This window comes from Triturus cristatus, chromosome 3_2, assembly GCF_964204655.1.
Source record: "Triturus cristatus chromosome 3_2, aTriCri1.1, whole genome shotgun sequence".
NCBI lineage: Eukaryota > Metazoa > Chordata > Amphibia > Caudata > Salamandridae > Triturus > Triturus cristatus.
The window spans coordinates 1,162,113,192-1,162,137,236 of NC_140584.1; the positions used below are offsets into that span (position 1 = coordinate 1,162,113,192).

Consider the following 24,045-nt stretch of genomic DNA (forward strand, 5'->3'; position numbering starts at 1 on the left):
ACCAAGAGGTCTGATCCTCACCACCTACTCGCACACAGTCCATCTATAGCACAATCTATTGGCTTTATCAATGCATGATTAAAAGCTGGAATTTAGGAAGCGCTCAGATTAAGCTGGCTGGCCCGAGCGACCTTCAGACAACAAGCACTGTTACAAAGAGATTGTGAAACGTGAGTTCCTCTTTTAATCTTTTTCACTATACAGGGCACCCAGAGGCTCCAGACATTGAGAGGAGAAGGGGTACATCTACTTCGGTGGCACCAAGTAAGAGGCTGCTTAATTGCTCTTTTTAACCAGGGTGTGTCCTTTTCTGTCCTCCCTGTCTCTGCACATCACACTCTCAGAATCCCCTCCCTCCCACTTACACGCCCATTCATTCACACTCATTCCTCCCCGGACTCACACTTTCGCACTGTATCGTCGTTGCCTCTCCTCTGCCTCTTGCACTCTCCTTCCTCATCCCACACATCATGTTTTTCTTTCACTTATTTATTTATTTCCATGGCCATCTCACACATACATGCACGTGCAGAAGCACGCGCACACCGCCCCCGTCTTCTTCCCGCAAACCATTCTTTCCGTTCTCATCCCTCTTGTACCAAATCTTCCGCCTCGCGCTCTCCTTCCGTAAAACACGCACGCACGTCCTTTCTCCATCTCTCGCTCTCTTTGCGTAAAACATGAACGCACGTCCTTCCTCCATCTCTCGTTCTCTTTGCGTGAAACATGCACGCACGTCCTTCCTACATCTCTCGTTCTCTTTCCGTAAAACACGCACGCACGTCCTTTCTCCGTCTCTCGTTCTCTGCTCCTCTTTCCTGTCACGCACACACATCGGAACTCTCTTGCCCTTCTGTCTAACTTCACCTCCACTCCATTACGTGGACGTGTGTGAACGTCTATACACGCACACATTCACGCACAGAGTATTTGTCCCTCCTTTCTCTCAGTCTCTCCACCTCTCACCGATAACGTTTATCTTTAGCCCTCTTTCTCTCTCTAGATCTCTCGCTCGTGTAGATTCCGCTTCCCTTCTCCACTTTCTTTTTCTCGCGCTCTCTCGTTCTCTCCCCCTCTTCGTTTTCCTATCACACATGACCCCCTAAAACCCCGACGGTCTCTGCTTACCTGTCACCCACGCCACCCCTCCTCTCTTGCTCTCTTCCCACCTCCCTTTTTAAGCACAGACTTAGCATCTCTGCTGCATTTCTTGGCAATATTGCCAACAACCTGGCTCATTTAAGCAAATTTGTGCCATTTGTGGCGCTCTCCCTTTCCGGTGTCTGGAAGGTCCATTTGTTTGTAGGGCATGCAGGGTTTCCCGTTTGTCTCCCTTATGAGAAGCTGAGACTTTGGGGAGCTTTCTCCCTCCTCTGGCAGACAGGATGATTCCAGCTCTCCGTTGGAGTTCTCCCCATCAGTTTGTCTGACGCCTTCCACTGAAAATAGTAACAGATTTCTTTCAACCTCACTGTGCCTTTTTGTGGCATTTACTGTAATGTTAGATCATTATCGAAACATGCAACTGAAATAGCTTCGAAACTTGGACCAGATGCAAGGGTTAATGACTAATGCCAAATCATATTCAGCTGCAGCAAAGCTATGACCTCCGAGAGTTTCTGCAAATCGTGCCACTGTGAATGCTGCTTCCATTTTTTCTCAGTTCAACCTTTCGCATGAATCAGCCAAAATACCAGGAGCCTGGAAGGCCGCTCTGCTTTCCCTATACGATCCAGCCAGTCTGTCCACCTATAGCCCCATATCACCTTCTGGGGGAAATGTTGGAAAGCTTTGTCAACACACAGTTTATGTCATTCTTGGAGGTCCATAAGATTCTCGACTCACCCCAATCAGGATTCAGAGCCGCCCCCGGCACAGAGACCGTGCTGGTGGCCGTCATGGACACCATCCCCCGTCTTTTGGATGTTAGCTCACCTGCCATGATTGTGTTGCTAGATCTCCCCGCGGCCTTCAACACCATTTCTCATGCAGTATTGATCAGCAGACTGCAGATGATCGGTGTCGAGGGCAAGGCCCTTCGGCGGTTTGCCAACGTCTTTAGATAGTCGCACCCAAACGATCTGGCTGGGTTCATTTAACTCCAGCACGATTCCTATCAATAAAGGGGTGCCTCAGGGCCCATGTTTGAGCCTGACCTTGTTTTACATCCATCTGGCCCCCTGGCCCAGATTGTTAAATCCAGTGTATTTGATGTAATCTCATATGCCGATTACACCCAGCTGATCATCTCACTGGGACAGGATATTATCGATGTAAAACATCGGTTTCCGTATTGTCTGAGGAAAATTGCGGCTTGGATGAGTCCTGACTGTCTGCAGCGCAAAAGGTGAAAAAACTGAAATCTTGCTGTTTGGAAAAGCTCAGCCCCCAATTGGTGGCCCTCGGAATTGGGGGCCATTCTCCCTCCAAATTACGGTGCAAAAAATCTGGACGTCAAATTAAATCAGGAACTTTCCATGAAGAATCACATAGTTGCAACCTGTGGTTTCTGTTTTGGGACTATAAAGCTACATCAGATATTTGGTTGCACTTCTAGTTAATGCTGATTCATGCTCCATTTTCCAATGTCAGTATTTCAATGGCTCGCCATCCATGCATTTATTTCCATGTTTAAATGTTGTCTTAGTGCTAAGTGTATCGCCAATGGTCACTTCACAGTGCTAGGCGAACTGGTACAGACTCATAATCGGTGCAAAAGATTAGAAATGGAATGAACACATTACGTTAAAATGCTGTATGAAAGATCAACAACACATATGAAGGTTGGAAATTGTGATGAAATTCATATATTCTGTTGTCTGGCATTGGTGGCTTTTGAACTTTTCACACTAAAGTATTGCTAACCAGTCACCAATGTATGTCCTATAACTCTTAGACATGATAAAATTGGGTAATCTCCAATTGACGTCGGTAGCTTTCCAGTAAGTAGTATATGGTGCAGAAAATACACTAATGGCATGGAGGCTAAATGTCACCTGTGCACTAAAGCATACATTTTTGCCATCAACTAGGCAGACAAGGAAACAAGACTTCACGCCTACATGTGTAGTCTGACTGTTAAAGCTTTTAAACCTGTATAAATACCCTTTGTGACATAAAAGAATTCTGCTTTAAGGTACAAATTAAGCCACGCCTAAGTGACCCATTATACCCACAAGGTAGGGTGCTTAGTATTTATAAGTAGAACATGTAAGAATTTAAGATTGGCATATTCTTACAGTGACAAACCCCCAAAAGTGATTTTCACTGTATAGGTCTGTAGCTGTTCCTATGAGTAAAAAATAATGTTACACATATATTTTTTTTCATAAGGCTACAGAATCCATTCGATTCCTGCTCTTAATATTAACAAAAAATCAAATTCAATGATGAAGTTGGATTGTTGCTAAAAATAGTGTCTTAAAGCCATATCTTCCCATGCAGAGATTCCTTTAATTTTAAACTTATGTTATTGAACAACAAACACATGATGAACTGCTATTCCATCGAATGCACATTATAGCACGTGCTTCTGTTCTGTAAATGTGTCATGAAGTTATGATACGCATGATCATGCAAAAACACATTCAGTGATTGTTTAGTTTCAGAGTTATTCCAGGGATATTATAAACACTATGACTGTCCCCCATCATAATTCTATTTTAATTGCTTGCTTTTAGACTTCTTTATTTTAGTTTTAGATCCTTAAACACATAAAGGGCATGTTCCATTTTAGCTGCAATTTCTATTTGAGTTGGTCTGTCTGCACCTTTGCCCGCACTCAAGACGTCATTATAATTCACAGAACTCGTGGAGCTGTCATGTCATTCAAACAATGACTTTGTTAACACCTAAGGTGACACGAGTCTGCTACGAGATCTATGAAATCTGCCTTTCAAGGATTGACGATGAATATGTGAAGCAAACATAGTCCGAGATTATGTATTTTCACCAAGCTAGTTCATAGCGATTACTTCTTGGATTAAATTGAAAGTTCCCCAATGTAGGTTGAAAGTCAGTGGTCAGCCCTATGTAAACCTCTTGACATGACCAAGAAGGAGAGAGAATCTTCAGCCAGTGATCCAGACGCAGATCCAAATGGGCACAGCACCAGATTCAGCTGCATTCACCGAAGCTGCTACATTTCTGCCAAGCATCATGCCCTCACTGGCTGGTGCCAGAATTGTATTCTTGCACAAACACAATCTCCTTGCCCTTGTGCTTTAAATAGCTGGTGAGCTCTTCCATAACATGGCAAATCCTGTTGTTCCAGGTATGTGCACCACCTACAAAACACGACAAATTGGTCTATCATTTATTCACCTGATAGAATTAGCATAGCGGCTAGAGATAGCACAGTAAGCGTGTTAAGGGCTAAATATTGTGATGTTATAATGTTTCCTTGTTGTTTGCACAGTTCATGAAAATGCATAGCTGCTTTTAATTCTTATCTCCTGTGATGTCCCCAGCCAGCATTGTGTTCACTAGGTTGAAATGCATATTCTTTTTCTAGGGATCCATGAGTGGTAACTCATTGATGAACAACCATTTGGATTACCACTGCTCCCCGTTAGTAGCCCACAAAGCACTGACCCACATCAGCAGGTATGCTCAGCGGGTTGGGGAGGATACAGTAACCTGGAATTCACTACTTATCACTGGTGTACTGAACTCCGTGCCCCTGCACCAGTGAGTTGGGAATCCAGAACTCGTAGAACTAGGCCACAGCCCTAATTATCGCAACAATACAGGTAAAGTAACTCTTAAAAAGTTAGTCTTTGCCTGCCCGAAACTCCAGAGGTCTTTCAGTATTCGCCTTCCTGCAGCCGCCCTCGTCAGTTCACTCACCTTGATGAAATGTGAACGCTGCTCCCAGAATAGATACAGTGGCTTGGAACTTTTGGCGGGAAGGCATGAGTGTGTGGTTTGTGTCTCATCCTCTCTCAGGAATGGCAGTTGTGCAGTGTTCAGGAATTTCACTAACTTGAAATGTATCAGGGTGAAGCCCACCCATGCATAGTTAGGTGTAAAGTGAGACCTGGGGATGTGGAGTCCTATAATTCCAGGGTCTAATGTGGGCAGCCTGTCTCCATTGCAGTGGCGTGGGGGAACTGATCCCAGTATCAGAATGGTGTGGTTGAGGAGGACGAGACTGGTTATTTCCATAGGCACAACTTTGGCTGGTCCACTAGCCTCCTCCCCAGAAAGCTTCTCTCCTCTTTTCCCCTGAGAATGATGCACTACAGGATAGCTTTCAGTAAGTACAAACAGGATATGGTGCAAAAGGGGGACGGTTTGCTCCTTGGTTAGGGAGTGGCTGAAAGTCACCCTCACTCAATGGCTAGTGAATTGTACAAAAGTGGGACCGAACCCCCAACTCCTTATAACACATCTGGACCTTAAGAAGAACCAAAGAAGCCTGAGCCTGCTGACTGTGGCCTGTGTGCAGACTTGAATGGCTGTACCTGCACCCACATTTACCCAGGACTAAGAAGAGGACTCCAAGGGTAATTTGCCAGACTTCCTGTGTGGCAATGGGGACATAAAAAGCTGGAAGTTAACCAATACTGATGGCCTCTGCTGGAGTGGACCCTGGATCCTGAGAGTCTCAGAAGTGACCAAGAAAATCTACTCTAAATAGTTGGAAAAGATGAGATTTAAAACATCTTCGACCTCCAGATGACCAGGACCAACCACCCGAGGCTGGCTACCCAATGCACACCTCAGTGAGCAAGAAAATCAGGTTACTCCCTCTCAAACCGTTTTGCATTCTGAAACAACACTTCTGCGGACCCTACGGTATCCATCTTTGGTGCAGCCTGGTTGGCCACAGCTTCCAGGCTTGTCCCACTGAACAGGGCTGGAATGGTCATAGCAGGCACCGGGCATTTCCCCAGTGGGCCTGAGGAGTGAAGGCCGGTTTTGTGCTCATGGGGGCCTGTTTTGTTACTGGGGGCCGGTTGTGCAGCAGTGACGCAATATGGGCAGCCTGTAACAAAAATGGGAGTGGTACTTCATGTTAGCACCTCCCCCGTACCCGTCCCGCTCCCAGGGCAAGTCGAGCAGCAATCTGCCAGGGCTGGTTGCTGTACCCTGTCCGGCCCTGCCTCTCAAGGTGTAATGTTCCAAAAAAGAGACTAAGTCCCAATGTCAAAATCGTGATGGTGTATGGTAACGAAAATGATTCGGCTGATGTTATGACGTTACTTGGTGCGAAATTTAACTATTCCCACTTAGAGCTTTTCTCTCTAAAACCACAGACTTCAGTGGGATCTCTGCCAATGGCTATCCGACTTTGAGAGGACTTCATTAGATAAAGCCTTCAACCTTGCCCACTGGAGGATTTCTGCTTCCGAAAAGTAGACTAAGGGTCTCATTTACAATTTAGCCAAAGGGTTAATCCTTCACAAATATGACACATAGTCCAGCCTCATTATTACGCATGCCATAAGATATAAATAATTTTATTTATTTATTCATAAAGTTTTATATAGCGCAAACAGGATCTCAGTGGGTATTAGAGTGCTTTACAGGTGATTCAAAGTCAGTGACATGTAAGAGAAAAAAAATGAAAAGGCTAGGTACAATAAAAAGGTTCAACCTGTGAAAAACAGCAAATTGTGGAATTAACCTCTAAGTGACAAGACAAAAAAAATACATGAATTTAACAAGGCAAATAATAAATGTTAGAATTGGGGGTCTCTAGTTGGTAATGGCTTGAACCTTTGTCCAAATAAGGACCCTTGCTTCTAGTCAGAGTAAGGGGGCTTCACTCCTAAAATAACCCCTGCTCAACCTTGTGGTACCTTGGCATGAGCAGGAAGGCTTATCTCAGAGGCAGTGTGTAAAGCATTTGTGAACACATACAGTAATACAGTGAAAACACTACAGATGGACACAACACAGGTTTTATAAAAATACGTTTTCTTTTTTTAGACTTAACACAAGACCCAAACGACAAAAATCCACAACACAGTAATAGAAAATGAATTTAAGATGGTAGAAATAATTCAGTTCACTTTAGATGGTAAATGCGACACGTTTCCCACAAAGTACCTTTGTTTGTGTCATGCAAAATAAGCAAAAGGTTCGCAGGGAGAACGATGCATTGGTTCCTTGCTTCGGGGGAGGCGATGTGTCTGTTCCTCAGTGCTTGCGCAAAGTAGGCGATGCGTCGGTTCCTTACCGGAGAGGAGGTGATGCGACGATCTTGTGGTGCGTCCCGGTTGCGATGCGACAAGATGGCACCATGATGCGATGCGAATATCCGGTGTGATTGCAGACGATGGCTTCCTTGATGCGATGCAACGTGAAGACGATGCGTGCATGCCCGACAGCCGCGCGGCGACTCTGTAACTTTGGAGCCGCGACAGACCCTGCGACATGCTTCTCCGATGATGCGATGGCGACCCTTGGGGTAGCGACATGCTTCTCCGGTGATGCAACGACACACAGCTGTGACGGAGACACTCTTCTCTGAAAATGCGACGGCGACCCTTGCGGTGGCAACATGCTTCTCCGATGATGCGACGGCGATAGCTTCGGATGCGACATGCTTTTTCTTGTTGAGTCGCGCATCCAGCTCCCAACAACATGCAGGCTTCTGCAGACAGAATTCTCAGCAAGGAAATTCAGGGGGGAGTCTTGTATCCCTGAGACTTCAGCAGGAGGCAAGCACAGTTCAAGCCCTTGGAGATTCTTCTTCAAAATGATGAAAGTTGCAAATAAAAGTCTTTCTCCTTTCATTGGCAATAAAGAAAGCACTGCAGGCCAACCCCAGCAATTACACACGGGCACAGGGGAAGTCAGAAACTCCTGCAGTTTCTCTGGTTCTTCTCCTTGGCAAAAGGTCCGTCTTGATGTCCATAAGTGATCTAAAGTCTTGGGATCAGGGCCCAAATATTTATACTGTAAAATCCTTTGTCCTCTGAAGGCAGAGGGTGTCTGTACCTAGTCCAAACCACTTCTGGGTGCATTCTGCCAGTGCACAACTTCTTCCTTTGTCAATGTGGGCCAGGGTCATCAGACACACCACAGGAGGTGGAGCCAGCATTGTGGAAGGCAGGCATAGCCCTATTCAGGCCCAGGTGCTACTACTCCCACCACTCCCAATGCAGATAGGTCTATTCAGCCTTGTGCTGACTCACCCTGTCTCCTGGAGCCACCCCAGCCACTGTCACTCACAAACCAGACATGGAATACACAGACCTAGCAGAGGCAGGCTGGATGGTTAGGCAAGAAAATACCTACTTTCTAAAAGTGATATTTTCAAACCTCAGAATGTTACAACCAACTTCACTAAAATATGTAGTTTATCATTCAGAGTTCAGGCATACTAAATTCGTTTTTCTACCATGTTCCCTGGGTCAGTTAGGATTATAAGATGTTATAATCAAACGGCCCATTCTGGTCTATGGGGCAGGTAGCCTTGCAATAGTGAAAAACAGAATTGGGGGTAATTCACTATCAGGACATGCTACACACATTAGGGCATGTCCTACCTTTCACAAACAATGCACCCTGCCCTAGGCCCTACCTTAGGGGTGGCTAACATGTAGAAAAGGGAAGGTTTAGGGACTGGTAAGTGGGTGCACTTGCCAAGTCGACGTGGCAGTACTAGACTGCACACAGGCTCTGCAATGGCAGGCCTGAGACACACTTTACACGCTGCTTCTGTGGGTGGCACAATCAGTGCTGCAAGTCCACTAGCAGCATTTGATCTACAGGCCCTGGGCACACATGGTGCACTGTACTAGGGTCTGACAAGTAAATCAAATAAGCCAATCATGGAGTCACTAATATATTCCAACAATTTACAATAGGGAGCACTTGCACTGTGGCACTGAATAGCAGTGGCACTGTGCCCAAAGCATCTAAAACCAGCAAAACATATTAAAAAAAGAGGAAACAATGGAAGGGAGACTCACGCCAATGGTACCAGGTCTAAAAATAAACATATGTGAGGAACAAGAGTCCAGGGTAATGCATTTAGGGTAGTAATTTGTTCATAAGAAGTGATTTCACTTATTTTTTAAATGTGCAGTAGAAGGGATCATTCTGATTTCAGGTGGCAGGAAGTTCCAAATATTTGGGGAAATACCTGAGAAGGCTCTGTTGCAAGTTTTCTTTTTATGGAATATCTGTGTGGTTTTAGCAGCAGGGTGCTGTTACTGCTACAGCATCTACCTCTGCCAGATAATTCACATTTTTGTGCCAAGTATGTGTTGTAGTGTACGGTTTTGTGAGTCATGCAAGCAAGTTTTAGTTGTATTCTTGCCTCAGAAGATAGCCAGTTAAGGGATTTTAGATCCGGGGAGATGTGTTTGTTTCTTTTCATTCCAGTGACGAGTCTGGTAGCAGCATTAAGCGAGGCCATTAAAGGTGACAGCTTAGATCTAGGAAGGCCACACAGAGTTGCACTTCCATAATCTAATCTTGGAATAACTAAGGCTTGGAAAACTGATTTGAAGTCGTCGTGAGGTAGGATAGGTTATTATTTCCTTAAAAAGTATATTTGGTAGTTTGCTCCTTTGGTGACAGCACTGATGTGTGCCTGCATGTGCAATTACTTGTCTAATGTTATCCCCAGAGATTTTTTTGCAGAATCAATAATGTGAGGAGAGCCATTGAGGGCCATGATATACCTCATCCATACATTAGTCTTGGGTTTTTAGTTGGGTGAGACATAGAGAAGGAATTCTGTTTTGATAGTGTTTTGTTTGAGATGGTTATGTGTTAGCCAGTTTTGAGTATTTTGTATAGTTCACTTGTAATAAGGCTGATGGGATATCCGTCACATTTATGATGGAATAACCTGTCTGCCAAACTCTCAATCTAAGCTATAGTTAAAAGGTAAAACTTTGACTGGGACAACCCAACTGGTGCATCTGTCCTCCACTCCATTGTAGTCAATCTGAAATCGTGCCTAGGTCAACCATGCACAGTGACTTTGGATTGGCACTTTAAGTTTTCTGGGTGCTGTATGCCCTAAAATTATAAAATACATATCTTTTTTAGATTAGACTTATTCATTCTTGTGTCCTATTTTCCTATTAAATGTCTCTTGAGTTTGAAAAATTCGTAGTGGGATTTTCTTTTGTGTTGTGTTTTGACTTTCCAATTGTTTTGGTACCGTTAAATACTGGCTACATTTTCCTTAAGTTAAGCCTGTCTGCTTTGCGCCATGGCTATTGGGTTGATCTTAAGTTTACTTTATTGCATCTATGTGTTGGACCTGACAAGGTTTTGGAATAATAACTTGGGAAGGACTCACATCTCCCCAACTAACCATTTATTACAAAAGGGCAAACTGTAAGGTTTCATTCATGTGCTCCAGTGCCATCATCTCACAAGGGTTTTTGCTACTTTTGCGAAAAAGGGCTAGCTGACAGATGAAACAACAGCAGTTATGTACAGCATTAACACACCCAACATGAGAACTAAATATGGCTGGTACCTCATCTCTTATGATTGACACCAGTTTTAGTATTGCATTTTCTTCCCTTGTTTGACAAGTTCTTTGAATATCTTGAAGGCATTCTTCCATCTTTAACTTTTGAAGTGATAGTAGACATGTTCCTCAGTAGATCTTTCTGATTTTCTTTATTATTTTTTGTATTTTTAAAATTATATTGAATATCACCTTCACATATAGGCTTACGCCTTTGGAGATATGATTATCGGCAAAGATCACCCTAACTTTGCAGTTGTTCATATAGATTTAAGAACAGCACCGAAATAAGTATGTTTAATTCCCACCAAAATTTCTCAGCATTTTTTGATGTTTTAAACAATATTTATGGAGTAATACAAATGGCACTGTTTATCATTTTGATTTAAGAGAAAAATTTAGTGTTTTGCATGAAAATGACTCGCCTCAAAAAAGCTTCTACTGTGTTTTTAAGTTAGATTGTGAATAATGTGTGCTGATATTACATGCCTGGTTCTTGCATGTTTCAAATTCTTGTTGGCGGTTAAAAAGAGAACACTTTTGCTGAGTAGAATGAATATATACCTACTGGTCATGGGCAGCCATATCCTTCCCGGCCAGAACATATTTCATACAGCAAATGTTTTAACAGGTGAAAATATGGGAAGAATAAGTGAGGAGACCTCTTTGAGTCATTTTTGGGGTCTTAAAGAAAGCCGCGTTGGGTAACAACATTCCAAATTCTATTATATCCTAACGCAAAAAACCACACAGAAAATTCTACCTTCAAATATACAGGTCAGAATCTCAAAACGTTGCAATGGATGGGGTGCAGCAAGAAGAGCTATCTTGCATCCAAATCTCAGCAGCAGAGATTTGTAAGGAGGAAGCGGAAGCTGACCCTCCTGCTGGAAGATGCTAAGAGTGTTCAGCAATAATCTAAAACAAGAACTAGCTAGGTTAAAACTGGGATCAGTAAAGAGTCAAAAGCCCAGACCAGTACTACAAAACTGGAAAATGAACCTACTTGGTAGGTATCTTCACAGGTCTGGTCAAACACTGGTAAAAAACATCTAACGGTGGTCTAGAGAACTAAGAAGAGCAAAGGATGAACTCTTCAGACTTTTCTGAAACCTACTTCAGACACACTGAGAAAAACAGCTCGAATGAATTGTTTTTTTAATTGTTTTTTCTAAGCATTTGTAAGGATGCACCATCACTCAGGAGCGTATCCTTGCATTGAAGAGGTGTGATTCTAGCCTCGCCAAATGCATGCAAGGGGGCTATTGAAAGAGTCAGGTATTCAACTTCTTGTGGAAGTCAAGAAGTGAGGAGGAGGCTCTGATGTGTTGCAGAATGTCCGTACACATTTTAGGTAGGTTAGAGGAGAAGGCCCAACCTCCAGATGTTTTGCATATGCCTGGAATGTGAGGAAGTAGGAGTACGGCTGAGTGAAAGTATCTGGATGCAGCTGTCGAGGTAGGTTGTGCCAGTGTTGTGTAGTGCTTTGAAGGAAGGGTGAGCAGTGTGAACTGAGCTCATATGTGTATGAGGAGCCAGTGGTGCTCCTTGAGGTGTGGTGTGAAATGTGTACCACATGGGAGGTTGAGAGTGATTCTGGCTGCCAAGTTGGTTTGTAGTTATCTGGTGAGTTGTTTAGTGATTCTGGAATAGAGCGTGTTCCTGTAGTGTAGCTTGCTTGTGACAAGGGCATGCGTGATGGTTTTGTGTGTGCTGGTCATGAGCCATTTAAAGATTTTCCTCAGTATTTTCACGTTGTGGAAGCAACAGGCTGTGATGGCGTTGACTTGGGCAGTCATGTCGAGTTTGCTGTATATTACAATCTCGTGGTTTCTGGGGTGGGTATGGGTACTAGTTCAGTCAGCTACCAGGTAGCGTACTACAGTGAGGTGTTTTTCCCAAAAAATCATCACTTCTGTCTAGTCAGTGTTCAGTTTGAGACAGATGGTCTTCATCCAGTCCGCGATTAAAGTTATGCAGGTGATGAACTTGTCCCAGTGTGGGGAGTCTTTTCCGAGAGAGAGAGTATGAAATGAGTGTTGTCGGCTTAGGAAAGGATGTTGATGTTATGGGTTCAGAATATGCTGGCCAGTGGAATCATGTATGTGTTAAAGAGAGTTAGGCTTAGCGAGGATACTTGTGAAGTTGAGATGAGGTGTAAGGATTCAATGAGAAGGGAGCCAAGCTGACTGACTGAGTTCTGCCTGTCAGAAAGGAGCAGATTAAGTGGAGAGCGGGTTCTTGGATTCCAATCTCAGGTAGGAATTGGATGAATATGAGTTGGGATACTATGTGAAAAGAGTAAGAGAGGTCTAGGAGTAAGAGGGCACCATGTCTCTCTGACCACGATCACACAGGCGTTGTCTGTCGCTGACATGAGGGCTGTTTTTGTGATGTTATTGGGTCTGAATCCAGACTTTGTGATGTCGAGTTGGGAGCTGAGCTGGTTGGTGACGTGTCTGTTGATGAGATTTTCTTCGACTTTGGCAGAATAATGTAGCAAGGAGATTGGTCTGTAGTTGGCAAGCTTGATGGGTCCATAGAGGGTTTTTGAGCAGTGGGAGGACAGTGGCATGTCTTCATGTGCCATCTTATTTCTGATTTTATTACATTTGAATTTATTTTTGACATGGGTCATATATTTTACTTATTTTAATTTTTTTTTGCAGGTCACGTTTACGCAGTGGTGTTACTTGTTTAAAGTACATTCCACATGTTTTAAAAAAATAAATAAAAAATAAATGCATTCTTGCCTATACCAGACCTTTTTGCTTTGTCATTGCTTCTTTAATGCAGCACCGACATCTGAATAAGGCCACATTGTGCATACTGTATGCAGTGTATATAATATGAATGGACGTGTAATTTCTTAATGTACACTTTTGGTACTTATGTAAATAATACTGTATGTGAACCCATTCCTACATACATTTTGTTAACTATTCCAAGCAGTGTACTTTCCCACACTTTCTGAAAACACTTTTGATTACAAGATAAGTGTACCAAATAGGTGCCCTGATAAAAGTGAGATATTAATCTTCAAACAATTGTAAATATCCACAAACGTGCTATTTTGTGGTTGTTGACGTTATTTGTATTGCACATCCTGAGTCCCCATTTATAAACTAACCAGGGAATCACTATTTTTGCACATCTCATTTCAAATGCCTGCATGACTGAGTTGCGTAAAATATGTATGTGTAGTGTGGGTGTACATTTCCCTTTTGACAAATGTGTGAGTAGCACCATTGCACATACTTGTGCATGACGCCCAGGAAGGATTTCTCTCTCCGCCCTCTCCCACCAAAGTGGCTGGCGACCTGGTCCAATTGGCAGGACCTAACTAAAGTTGACAGACATATGACCATAATCTGGCAATAATGCATGAGTGCTGGCCATGAGTCTTACCTCTGCTGCTAACTCTTTTTCTCTTACTATCAAGGAGTGGTTGAACCGTGGCTGCATAATCAAGTGGAGCTGGGAAGCTTCACCATGAGCCAAGATGAGCCAAATTTGTTAGCTTCACCCAGGCAAAGTCTGGCCTTCCTGGCTTGCCTGGGCGACCCTTGCATGCCGCAGGAAATGGTGGCCGCACTCTACGTCAGGCATTATCAGGCATAAACCGAGGGGTGCTACTGCCGTACTGGGCATCCAATCAGGGCCGGGGGAGATCTGTGCAGCAGCGGAAGTCGATCCTCTGCCGCGTGGAGCCCTGAGCAGAAAGATTTCCTGTCTGTGTGATTGGATCTAAAGTTGTGCAGTTGTCAATCCTGCAAAGTGTAAAATAAAAATACGCTGAGCTGAGAGGTAACCCACACCTATCACTAGGGGCATAGCTGAAGGGGGGGGGGTGCGGGGTGCAGCGATGGGCTGGTACCCACCACAAATAGATGTATTCTTGGTTGATAGTTGAGTTTGGGGTGCATGATTCGGGTCTACTATATCTGTGTCGGTTTTCTTTCTCATCCTGAGCCATGAAAGACAAAACAGTGACCTTGTGACGTAGACTAACTTGTTAGAGGGAGACAGAGATGCCCGTCTGGGGCTGGATTTCAAAATACAAAACTAGGGGGCATATCATCAAGGGCTTTATCTCCGCTTTTCTGGCTTTAAAAGCCAGACAAGAGGAAATAAAACCAACGCCTTATCAGCAAGAGGGTGCTAACATGCGTATTCGCATGTTAGCACCCTTTTACACTACGCCTACCTTTGTATCTCTAATGAGATGCAAAGTGGGCGTTCCTGACATACACCACATGTCAGGAGAGCAATAACGCGTCTTTGCGCTATCAGCATGGATGCCCTTGCATTTTAGCAGATGTTAGTTTTTGGAGATAACTGCTGTGTTCTCCAAAAACGAACGTCTGCTAAAATCCTGACTAAGCCACCCCTAACATTGGGGGTGGATTATGCTGATACAACCACAGGGTCGTATCAGCAAGGTTATCGCCCTTTTGCAGGGAACTTCGCTGGAAAACCAGCGATGTTCCCTGCAAAACGGTGATAACATCGCTATCTCTGGAATTTTTATCGCCCTGGAGCAGCACGTTCATGATAATGCGCTACCAGGGTGATAAAAAGCAGAGATAGCCAGCGATAAGAAAATGATCGCTAAGCACGGCCAGCGATAATTATCGCTGGCTGTTGCTGATATGGCCCTAGATGACTTGCAATCAACGCCTGCTCCCTACTTGGGCAAACTGTGTAACTCCTGGGAAACGTATTTAGCAGAGGCTCCTTTGTCTTTGTTCCAACAAACAAGCGCCCTTTTGAATACGGCTTCAGGATGTGCGCTGTACAAGCATCTCTTATGTTTGAATTATTACATTATTCTTTTTTTTGTTCAATTTGAATTAAGAATCTTGGCCATGTTTAGGGTTTACATGACTGCTGACTTGCATCTAACTTCACTACTGATGTTGTTGGGGGTGAGCAATGAATGTTTCTAAAAACTATCACTTTTAATAAATGAAATAATCCAATGTGCTAATGTGAAACGCATCCGCATGTTAAACAAATACGCTTTTTCGAATGTTAGAGATTGCATCATATTTTTACATTACGTTTGTTGAGCCATGTTGCACTAAATATACGCCAAATGTTGTCATGGCTCGGATCGAGCACTGACTTTAGAGCCAAGCCAGGCACATGGCTCGGTTGTGGATCGGCTCAGCATATTCATTTGCCCGAGTGCCCTCCTCCATTTGCAACTCAGGCTAAGTGCAAATGGCCCTCAGTCACTTCATAAAAGGATTTGTAAAAGGCGAGCACTAGAAGGCATTGATTTGACAACTCTATCATAAAGGCTTCTTGTAGCAGAGACAAAGAAGAGTGCGTGCAGTGAAGTGCAGGGGCAGGGGCTCTAGGACATTGTCTTGTACTGACTGTAGTGATGAGTTCCTGGTTTGAACGACCAGGCCCAGGTGAGATGGGCGTGGGTGTAGCCTCAGCAGGGGTGTTTAGGGTGTGACACCCTTCTTTGTCTGGGAGTTGGGCATGGGGGCCCTGAGTCCAGCCTAATATGTCTGTGTCATTTGTTCCTCGTCTTTCTCATTTCACTTAGAGATTTTAATTTGGTCTTTACTTTTTCTGGATCTGGTTCTTAAATATATGTAGTCAATGATTTACCAGAATAGCAGCAAATCTGCACGGATTGAAGTACTCCTTGAATGGGTGCAAATTTACTTCTTTTTAGAATTCACAAACATTGCCAGTAGTAAACTTGGAAAGCTGTGCCAGTCTCAAGTTACCAGAAATGCCACTGGCAACCAAACACCCAAAACGTGATTGAATGAATGCTTGCAAAGAGTCCAACCAGTGGCAGTCATTAGGGATAGCATTCAAACCATCGTTTTTCGCCCACTGTGCCACTCTAGACAGAGACCCACCTACGGTAACTCAGAGCTGATCTTGTTTCTCATGGAAACACTCCATCCCAAACCTTTGTCATTTCACCCCTTTACCTTGCAGCCCGCTACTATATAGGTAGGAAATTTGAGATGCACACCTCCAAATCCCATTGACTAAGCTATGCCCCTACCTACCACTGATGTGACATGGTTTCCCTTCTTTGTTCCTACAAAGTGTGTTTAAAGGAGTAGGAAGCAATAAATAAAAACGTTGGATACATGGGCCCAGATTTACAAAGCTCTCACACAATGCAGCACAGCACCCAGACTTGCTGCGTTGAGTGTGAAGGAGATAGGACAACGCCATATCTACAGAGAAATGGCACTCTCTTCCCCTCTGCCAAGTGCTGGCACAGATTCAGGCTGCTGAGTGCCATGCACACACCTTGGCACTATAGTAAAAAGGTGAGTGAGTGAGTCTTGCATAGGCTGTGTAATGGAAGGGTACCCTTCCAGTGCAAAATACTATGCAGAGACTAACTTGAAACGTTTCCCATGTTGGATGTGTGCTGTACATGCAAAGTGGAAGGCATTAGGAGTAGGTCTGGGCGGAGTTCGCAGAGTTTCGTCTTCCGCTATGTGGAACGCTGCAAAGTCACCCAAAAACTCTGCAGCACTACGCAAATTTCTGCAAGCGACGGAGTGCGTTAGGTTGCGCCGTTCATGCTGATTTATAGCATCCGACGTTTGTCCCATGCTGGATAATTAGTGCAAACTGCATTACGCGCAGCGCAACAGGGCGCTGCTTCTTTCTGCCACTCGAGTAAATGTTCTATTCAAGGAGCAGCTTCCTCAATGTGAACAGAAGATTTCAGGTTGCAACCATCCGCGACCACCTGCGTTGATAAATTTCACTGGGGGTGGTTTAGTATTGGATTTTCCTAACTTGTGCTTGCCAACTTAACGTTGGCAAACAAGGAAAAAACTCTGCTCCACTTTGCAGAGATTTTCAGTAATCCGAGTGCTCCGTGGAGCGCGGATACACATACATTTTGTGTTCCAAAATGCAATAATCTGTCAATAGCTTGTATTAGATCACCCTGTAACTTTAGTGATACATTATCTTGGCAGTGACTCAGTTGCAATGTAGTGGAATTGTTGCTGCAACAGAAGGAAACATCATCATAGAAGATGCGAAAACAACTGTGTCATCAATTCCCAGAATTCTGCAGGGTACTATGGAAAGTTGGTAACAGGACGGTAAAGGTTTGTTTGTGAGCTGAGCAGACAAAAGCCTCTAGCGCCCTCTGTATTCACAGATGCAGATGTTTATTTCTATGTTGTCTTCTCTGTGGCGGCAGGACAGAAAAAAATAAAACAATCTTACCAACAAAACATAGAACTCCATGAGAAAATTAACCCCTTTGAAAAAAGCAGGTATTTTAACTATAGATTCAATGTGTATTTGGAATAATTCTTCTAGTAATTTGTAAACCTGCATCGCTAGTTTTACTACCTTTCAGGGGCATGTATTTACGACTTACTGTAGTTCAGAAAGCTTTGTAAGAGTGCTCTGGTGAGGTAAGAGTCACTGCTTTCCTGGAGCACTCTAGCAAAACATGTGTATTCCAGTGAACTCACATCTGGAGGCATGCACAGTTGTACACTGGAGGGCCTGGATTCAGTAGCCTTCAATAGATGCATGAAATATGGCAGTGCTGCATTACATAAAGGATTGGAAACAGAACAGTGCTGGATTTACAAAGTGTCACTGGCTCATGATGACATTGGGGGGCTACGAAGCTAAACAAGCAGCCTTGACCCATGCAGAGCCTTGTGCCACGGGACAAAGATGGCCCAGTGGTGTTTAGTGTGGACTTTTTAGTTGAGGTTCACGCAGTAAAAATTAGACTTCAAATAGAATCACAGAATGGCTATCCATATAAGATCTTTGCTTTCGCAAAAAGTACACACGGCCCATGTTGGTTCCATACACAAACTATGGCTTGGGCTCTGGTTTGCACCTGGTTTCGTTGGTGTTAGATTTTGATGGTAGGCCATGCCCAACCATTATAGTTGAGATGACTTTGCATCTGTACCTAGTAGTCCTATACGGATCCACCCCAAATATGCTCCATTCACATGCTTGGAGGAAGTCCGCCCTGAACAGTGCAGAGCGGTTATAGCCCCATGCAATGCTTACGGTTTGGAGCTAAGCGACTTTCTAATGCAGAAATCACTGCGCAAAAACATGTGGGAATCAGTAGAGAAAAAACAATTTCCCCATGTTATCGCCCCCAAAACTCTTCAATGTGGACTACTTACGCCAACTCCAATGAGTTATTTCTACCTCTAGTATTAGTATTTCTGGGGTGGGTGGTTGGCAGGCTTTGTGGCATAGACTGAAGATACTAAATGTTGCATTGTGCATGGTGACATGGCATCATGGTGAAGGTTGCACTATAACAATGTTAGATATACAAAAGTATTCATAAGCAAAGTTTGTAAATGTTCTGTAACTGACAGGTTCTTCACAATCACACAATTGGTCTAAAAAGTAAAGACATTTCGGTTATGTAAGAATATTGATGAACGAAAGATTTGTACAAAATTTGTGTTTTGGGAATGAAACCTGCAGCAACCCAATTCTTCATCTTCCTTTCCCTTCTTTCCTCAGGAAGGCGTATGCACCAATTTACAAAAATGTCGCAGATCTTCGATGGATCGGATTTAGGAGATTTGTTTGACGGCAGTAACTACACATACATTCTCCCAGGATCTGACACCACTCCCTGCGGTGACCCACAGCGCGTGGACAAATACTTCTTAGCCACCCTCTATTGCCTGGTGTTCTTCCTCAGCCTGGTGGGAAACTCCCTTGTGGTATTTGTGATCTGCTACAATCGACTAAAGCGGTCGTCGACCGATGTTTACCTCCTAAACCTGGCCATCTCTGATCTGTTGTTTGCCGTCACTTTGCCTTTCTGGGCTGTCTACAGAGTAAATGAGTGGGTGTTCGGGACCGTCATGTGCAAGGTTGTCTCCGGGATGCAGGAGGTCAACTTCTACAGTGGAATCCTTCTTCTGGCGTGCATCAGCATCGACCGGTATCTTGCCATTGTCCGTGCCACAGGAGTAGCCATGCAGATGAGGGACTGGGTCAAATATATCTGCCTCGGTGTGTGGCTACTCTCAGCCTTGTTGTCTTTGCCTGTTCTTATTTTCCGAGAAGATTTTGAGGCTCCAAGGATTGGCCGGGTCTGCTACGAGAACCTAGGCTCTGATGGAACTGACCGATGGAGGATCATACTTCGAATCAGCCGCCACATCTTTGGGTTCTTCCTTCCCCTGCTTGTCATTCTTTTCTGCTATGGTTCTACATTTAGAGCCCTTTGTCAAACCAAGAGCAACCAGAAGTTCAAGCCAATGAAGGTCATATTCGCCGTAGTGGTGGCCTTCCTTTTCTGCTGGCTTCCGTACAACATTGTCATCTTCATTGACTCCCTTATGCGGAGCCACATAATTGAGGAGACATGTAAAAAGCGGACTCAGGTTGAAACTGCCATGTCTGTGACAGAGGTGTTTAGCTACATGCACAATTGCATCAACCCCATTCTGTACGCCTTCATCGGACAGAAGTTTAAGAACAGTTTCTTGAGGATTTTAGTTAACCATGGAATGGTCAGCAAGGCTTTTTTGTCAAAGTATGGCCTCAGTGCCTCCATGTCCACCCAAGGAAATGTTTCCAGCACATTATAGAGGCAGATAATGTCCTAAGACTCTTGAGGACAGAGACATTTTAAGGCATGGACAAAGGGAGCAATTGCCTAGGACAACCACCTTGTAAAGTCTCCCACAGTAATAATTCTAGTTACTTCCCCTCTCCTCTTCTACCTCATCCCTTTTATCTTCACTGATCTTTCCCAACATCTCTTTATACCTATGGCATTTCTCTTTGTCTCAGCTCTTTCTTCCTCACCTATGTTTACCTGACCACTCCCTCAATACACCATCTACCACACCTCTGTCTGTCTCTAACTTACAACACTATATCTCGCTATAACATTCTGAACCTCTGAATCTACCTCATCATTCATTTACTAACTCATCTCACTACCCCCTTTCTTACTCTGTTCTCTGCCTAACCTCTCTCAATACTTTTCTCCCTTCATGCTATGCCTTTTTCTTCCTCTCCCTCTTTTGTCTTGTGTATCATCATCTCTGCTCTCCTTTTCTCTATACACCTCCTTCTGTTTCATCTTACCCCTTCTGTCTCACCTCACCTTTACCACTCACTGACATAGCTCACCTCTGTCTTCACTTCTCTCTCTACATCACACTCTCTCTGCTACTGTATTTCTCTACCTTACCTCTATTTCGTCTTATTTCTCTCTGCACCTCACCCCTCTTTCTACAATTCACCCATCTCTCTCTATCGGCATGTATGGCTCTGTGTTCATTTTTTCTGGCTTTTATTTCTACACTTCTCAATATGCATATATCTCTCCACCACATCTCTTCCTTTCTACCTTGCATCTCTCTGTACTTATTTCACTCCCTCGCCTCTCTATATGTCTACTCTCTGTCTCTGCCTCGCTAACCCACCACCCTTTTGGCCTTATCTCCCTACCTCACCCCTTTGGTGTACCTACCATATTTTCTACATTTCCTTCTATCTATTGTTAATTATCTCCAGCTCTGTACCTTACTGTAAAAGCTTATCTATCTCAATGGCCCTTCTTCTCCATCAAATATTCCTCTTTTTACCTCTTTGTATGTTACTTTCTGGCTAGCTCACCTTACTTCGATTGCCTTACGTCTCTCTCTATCTCACCTACTGTTCCATGTCATCTCTAACTCCCTTTCTGCTATCCCTCTCTGTCCTCCTCCCAGTGCTTGGTTTGTAAAATATTTAGTGCCAGGGCTCTCGTACGGAGGCCACTCCATCATGTACCACACATAGCCCCTGCCAGCGCTACCAGTGATAGTACCAACGTAACTACTAACCATCACACTCCTACAATGTGTGACAGTTTGGACTATTCCAGGCCCCCAAAGCTACAGGAATGGCTTGGCTGACAGTTAATAGTCATTTTTTAATGTATATTGAATTAATAATAAACTGTTGTTGTGGTCATCGCAGACAGCCCCCCCTTGTGGCAGACTGTCACAAGCGACAGTGTTGACAAGTAAGTGCCAGTGCCATGCACCGTAAACCACCAGCTCAAATTAAGCACTGACTACTCCTGTCTCGCACCACCTCCCACGTCATTAACCCAGCACAGGTTGAGCACACTGTCCAGCCAGAGATTTATAGATGACAAATTTATCAGATTTAATTTAATGGAGAAGTGAAAATCCTCGCATTGCTTTGATTTTCACTACACAGTAAGAAAGTCAGTTGTGAAGGGGATTTATTTTTTATTAAGACTATCCTGAAACTAAAGCTGCAGTTCCAAGCACTATGTGTGATATGAGGGACTAGTCCTGTAGTCATCCAACAATACACCTAACTGTGTCTTTCTTACAGGGGGAAGAAAAAGTTGGTTAGACACTGAATTCCAGGTAAATTATTGTTGTTACAAGACAAAAGTAATTTAGATCCAGGTGCAAAAAAATGTTTTGTCAATGATTTTTCAAACTTTAGTTTAGTGCTATTGCTATAGTTCTAAGTTTTGGCTATGTTTTCATGCTACTGTTTCTGAACAGGGAGCCCAAAAAGATGTGTTGCCTGATGTCCCAAAATCCTTTAAGATACTGTTTAGGGCATAAACAAAACAAGAAAGCCCAAGAGGCATCTCATTGGGACCTTTCAAAGCTTTGAGTAGAACTGAGTTTGTTGACCCACAAAATTGGAAAGCAAATTAGGGACAGATTTATCATCAACTTGTGTCTCCCTTGCGCCACACAAGGGGGCGCAAGAGCTAGCAACTCTAAAATTTGATTTATCAAGCCACACAAGGCCGCCTCGTGGCTCCCTGTGTGGCTTGATAAATCTAAAGTATAGCTAGGCAGCGCGAATCGCTGTGTTGCGTTATTCTGCCCCAGGAAGGTGCATTTCCTGATTTACCATAACTGGTAGACCTGGGAATGCGCCAAAAGGCTACACCTCCTTAGGTGATGCGTAACAAGGAGAAATATCTTCCTCGCTCCTCGTTACTTCCATTCTGCAGCACACATAAAAAGAGGAAAATGCCTCTCAGGTTTGCTTTTGTGCAGGAAGGTTTGCCTTCCTGCACATAAACAATCCTGCTTGCAATGCAAGCACCCGGTGCAAGGGTGTCTGCGCTGTGGGGCTAGGCATCACACTGTGCACCAGCACAGGGAAAAGACAGAAATGTGCTGAATGTTGTTAGATACGGTGCACTCCTGCCCTTTCCCGATCACGCAGCGCAGCGCAGTAAGGTGACTTGCTGTGCTGCGCTGCACAATTTTTTTAAACAAATATGCCCATTAAGGTTTTACAGTTAGGAACAATAAGGAAATAATCTGGACTGAAAATCTTTAAATATGCAAATTAACTTCATGAGTCATGATTTTAACCTACTGGATTTTAATATTTGGATAGTGGACAGCGAGCCCTGTGGTACCTTCAAGATTCATCATAAAGAACAGAGACTCCCATTTTGTTATGTGCCTGTTTACAAAATCGTTTCTCCGATGTGTTCGGGTTTAAGTACCATAAAGCTTGTGATATGACCTACAGACTAATTTATTTTTTCTTGAAAAACTGTTGCCAGAAATATGCCTCAGCAAAAAGTACAAGTAATATTTTAATGAGATTAACGCAGAACAAAATAATAGTATATACTTTAAGTATTGAAACAAAATAAAAAGCTTGACTATGAGAATGTCTCCTCTAAGGTTTAAAAAAACCAAAATAATATATATATAGATATATATATATATATATATGGGTATATATATATATATATATATAGTGTAATAGGGCACTAAATAAAGAACCATCAGCAAATTACAATAACTAAGGAGTGAGCTCTATCCGAATAAATCTGTTTTGAAATAAAGTCTGCTTGGAGCATATTGGGCCAAAGTTAGGTAACAGTTTTTAAACAGATCACATTATCACATTAAAAATACTAGAACTGACAAAATTAGTCATATTATCTTATGTATAATGAAATGTTTCCTCAAGCTTCTCCAACACACACAAAAGAGGTACAGACTGTGGCAGCAAAGTCCTAAACCGAGCGAGCTTCCACTGCACACAGAACAGGTGCAGCATGGGTATCAGCAGTGCCGAGGTCTCATCCACACGGGACAGAGACCGTATTCCCAGTAGCAGTGCCAGCATCTAACTGGTGCAGTCTGCTGTCCCACAGATGACGGCGTGAGTAAAGAGAGCAGCAGTGCAAGCTTCCATCACACACAGAACAGGTGCAGCATGGGTATCAGCAGTGCCGAGGTCTCATCCACACGGGACAGAGACCGCATTCCCAGTAGCAGTGCCAGCATCCAACTGGTGCAGTCTGCTGTCCCACAGATGACGGAGTGAGCAAAGAGAGCAGCAGTGCAAGCTTCCATCACACACACAACAGGTGCATTATCGGTAGTGGCAGTGCAGACTTTCTTCTGACAGAGGACAAGGGTGGCAGAGGCGGCAGCAATGCAAGCTTCCATCACACACTGAACAGGTAGTGGTAGTGCAGACTTACTTCGGAAATAGCATAGATGCAGCAGAGCCAGCAGCAGGGCAAGCTTCCATCACACGTAACATGTACAGCA

The 24,045-nt window shown here is 43.8% G+C and overlaps 1 protein-coding gene across 2 annotated transcripts; it reads left to right on the forward strand.

The window, feature by feature from the left end:
- Positions 1-209: 209 nt before the first annotated feature.
- LOC146859334 (C-X-C chemokine receptor type 1-like) lies at positions 210-23,147 on the forward strand. 2 transcript variants are annotated; one of them, XM_085650013.1, is made up of 3 exons: positions 218-264; positions 4,514-4,605; positions 18,977-23,147. In XM_085650013.1, the coding sequence occupies exon 3, from the start codon at positions 18,985-18,987 to the stop codon at positions 20,056-20,058; it is 1,074 nt and encodes a 357-aa protein (XP_085506139.1). In that variant the 5' UTR covers positions 218-264; positions 4,514-4,605; positions 18,977-18,984; the 3' UTR covers positions 20,059-23,147. The 2 variants fall into 2 exon arrangements, with proteins under 2 accessions (XP_085506138.1, XP_085506139.1); XM_085650012.1 differs by lacking the exon at positions 4,514-4,605 and having other exon boundaries at positions 210-264.
- Positions 23,148-24,045: the final 898 nt, after the last annotated feature.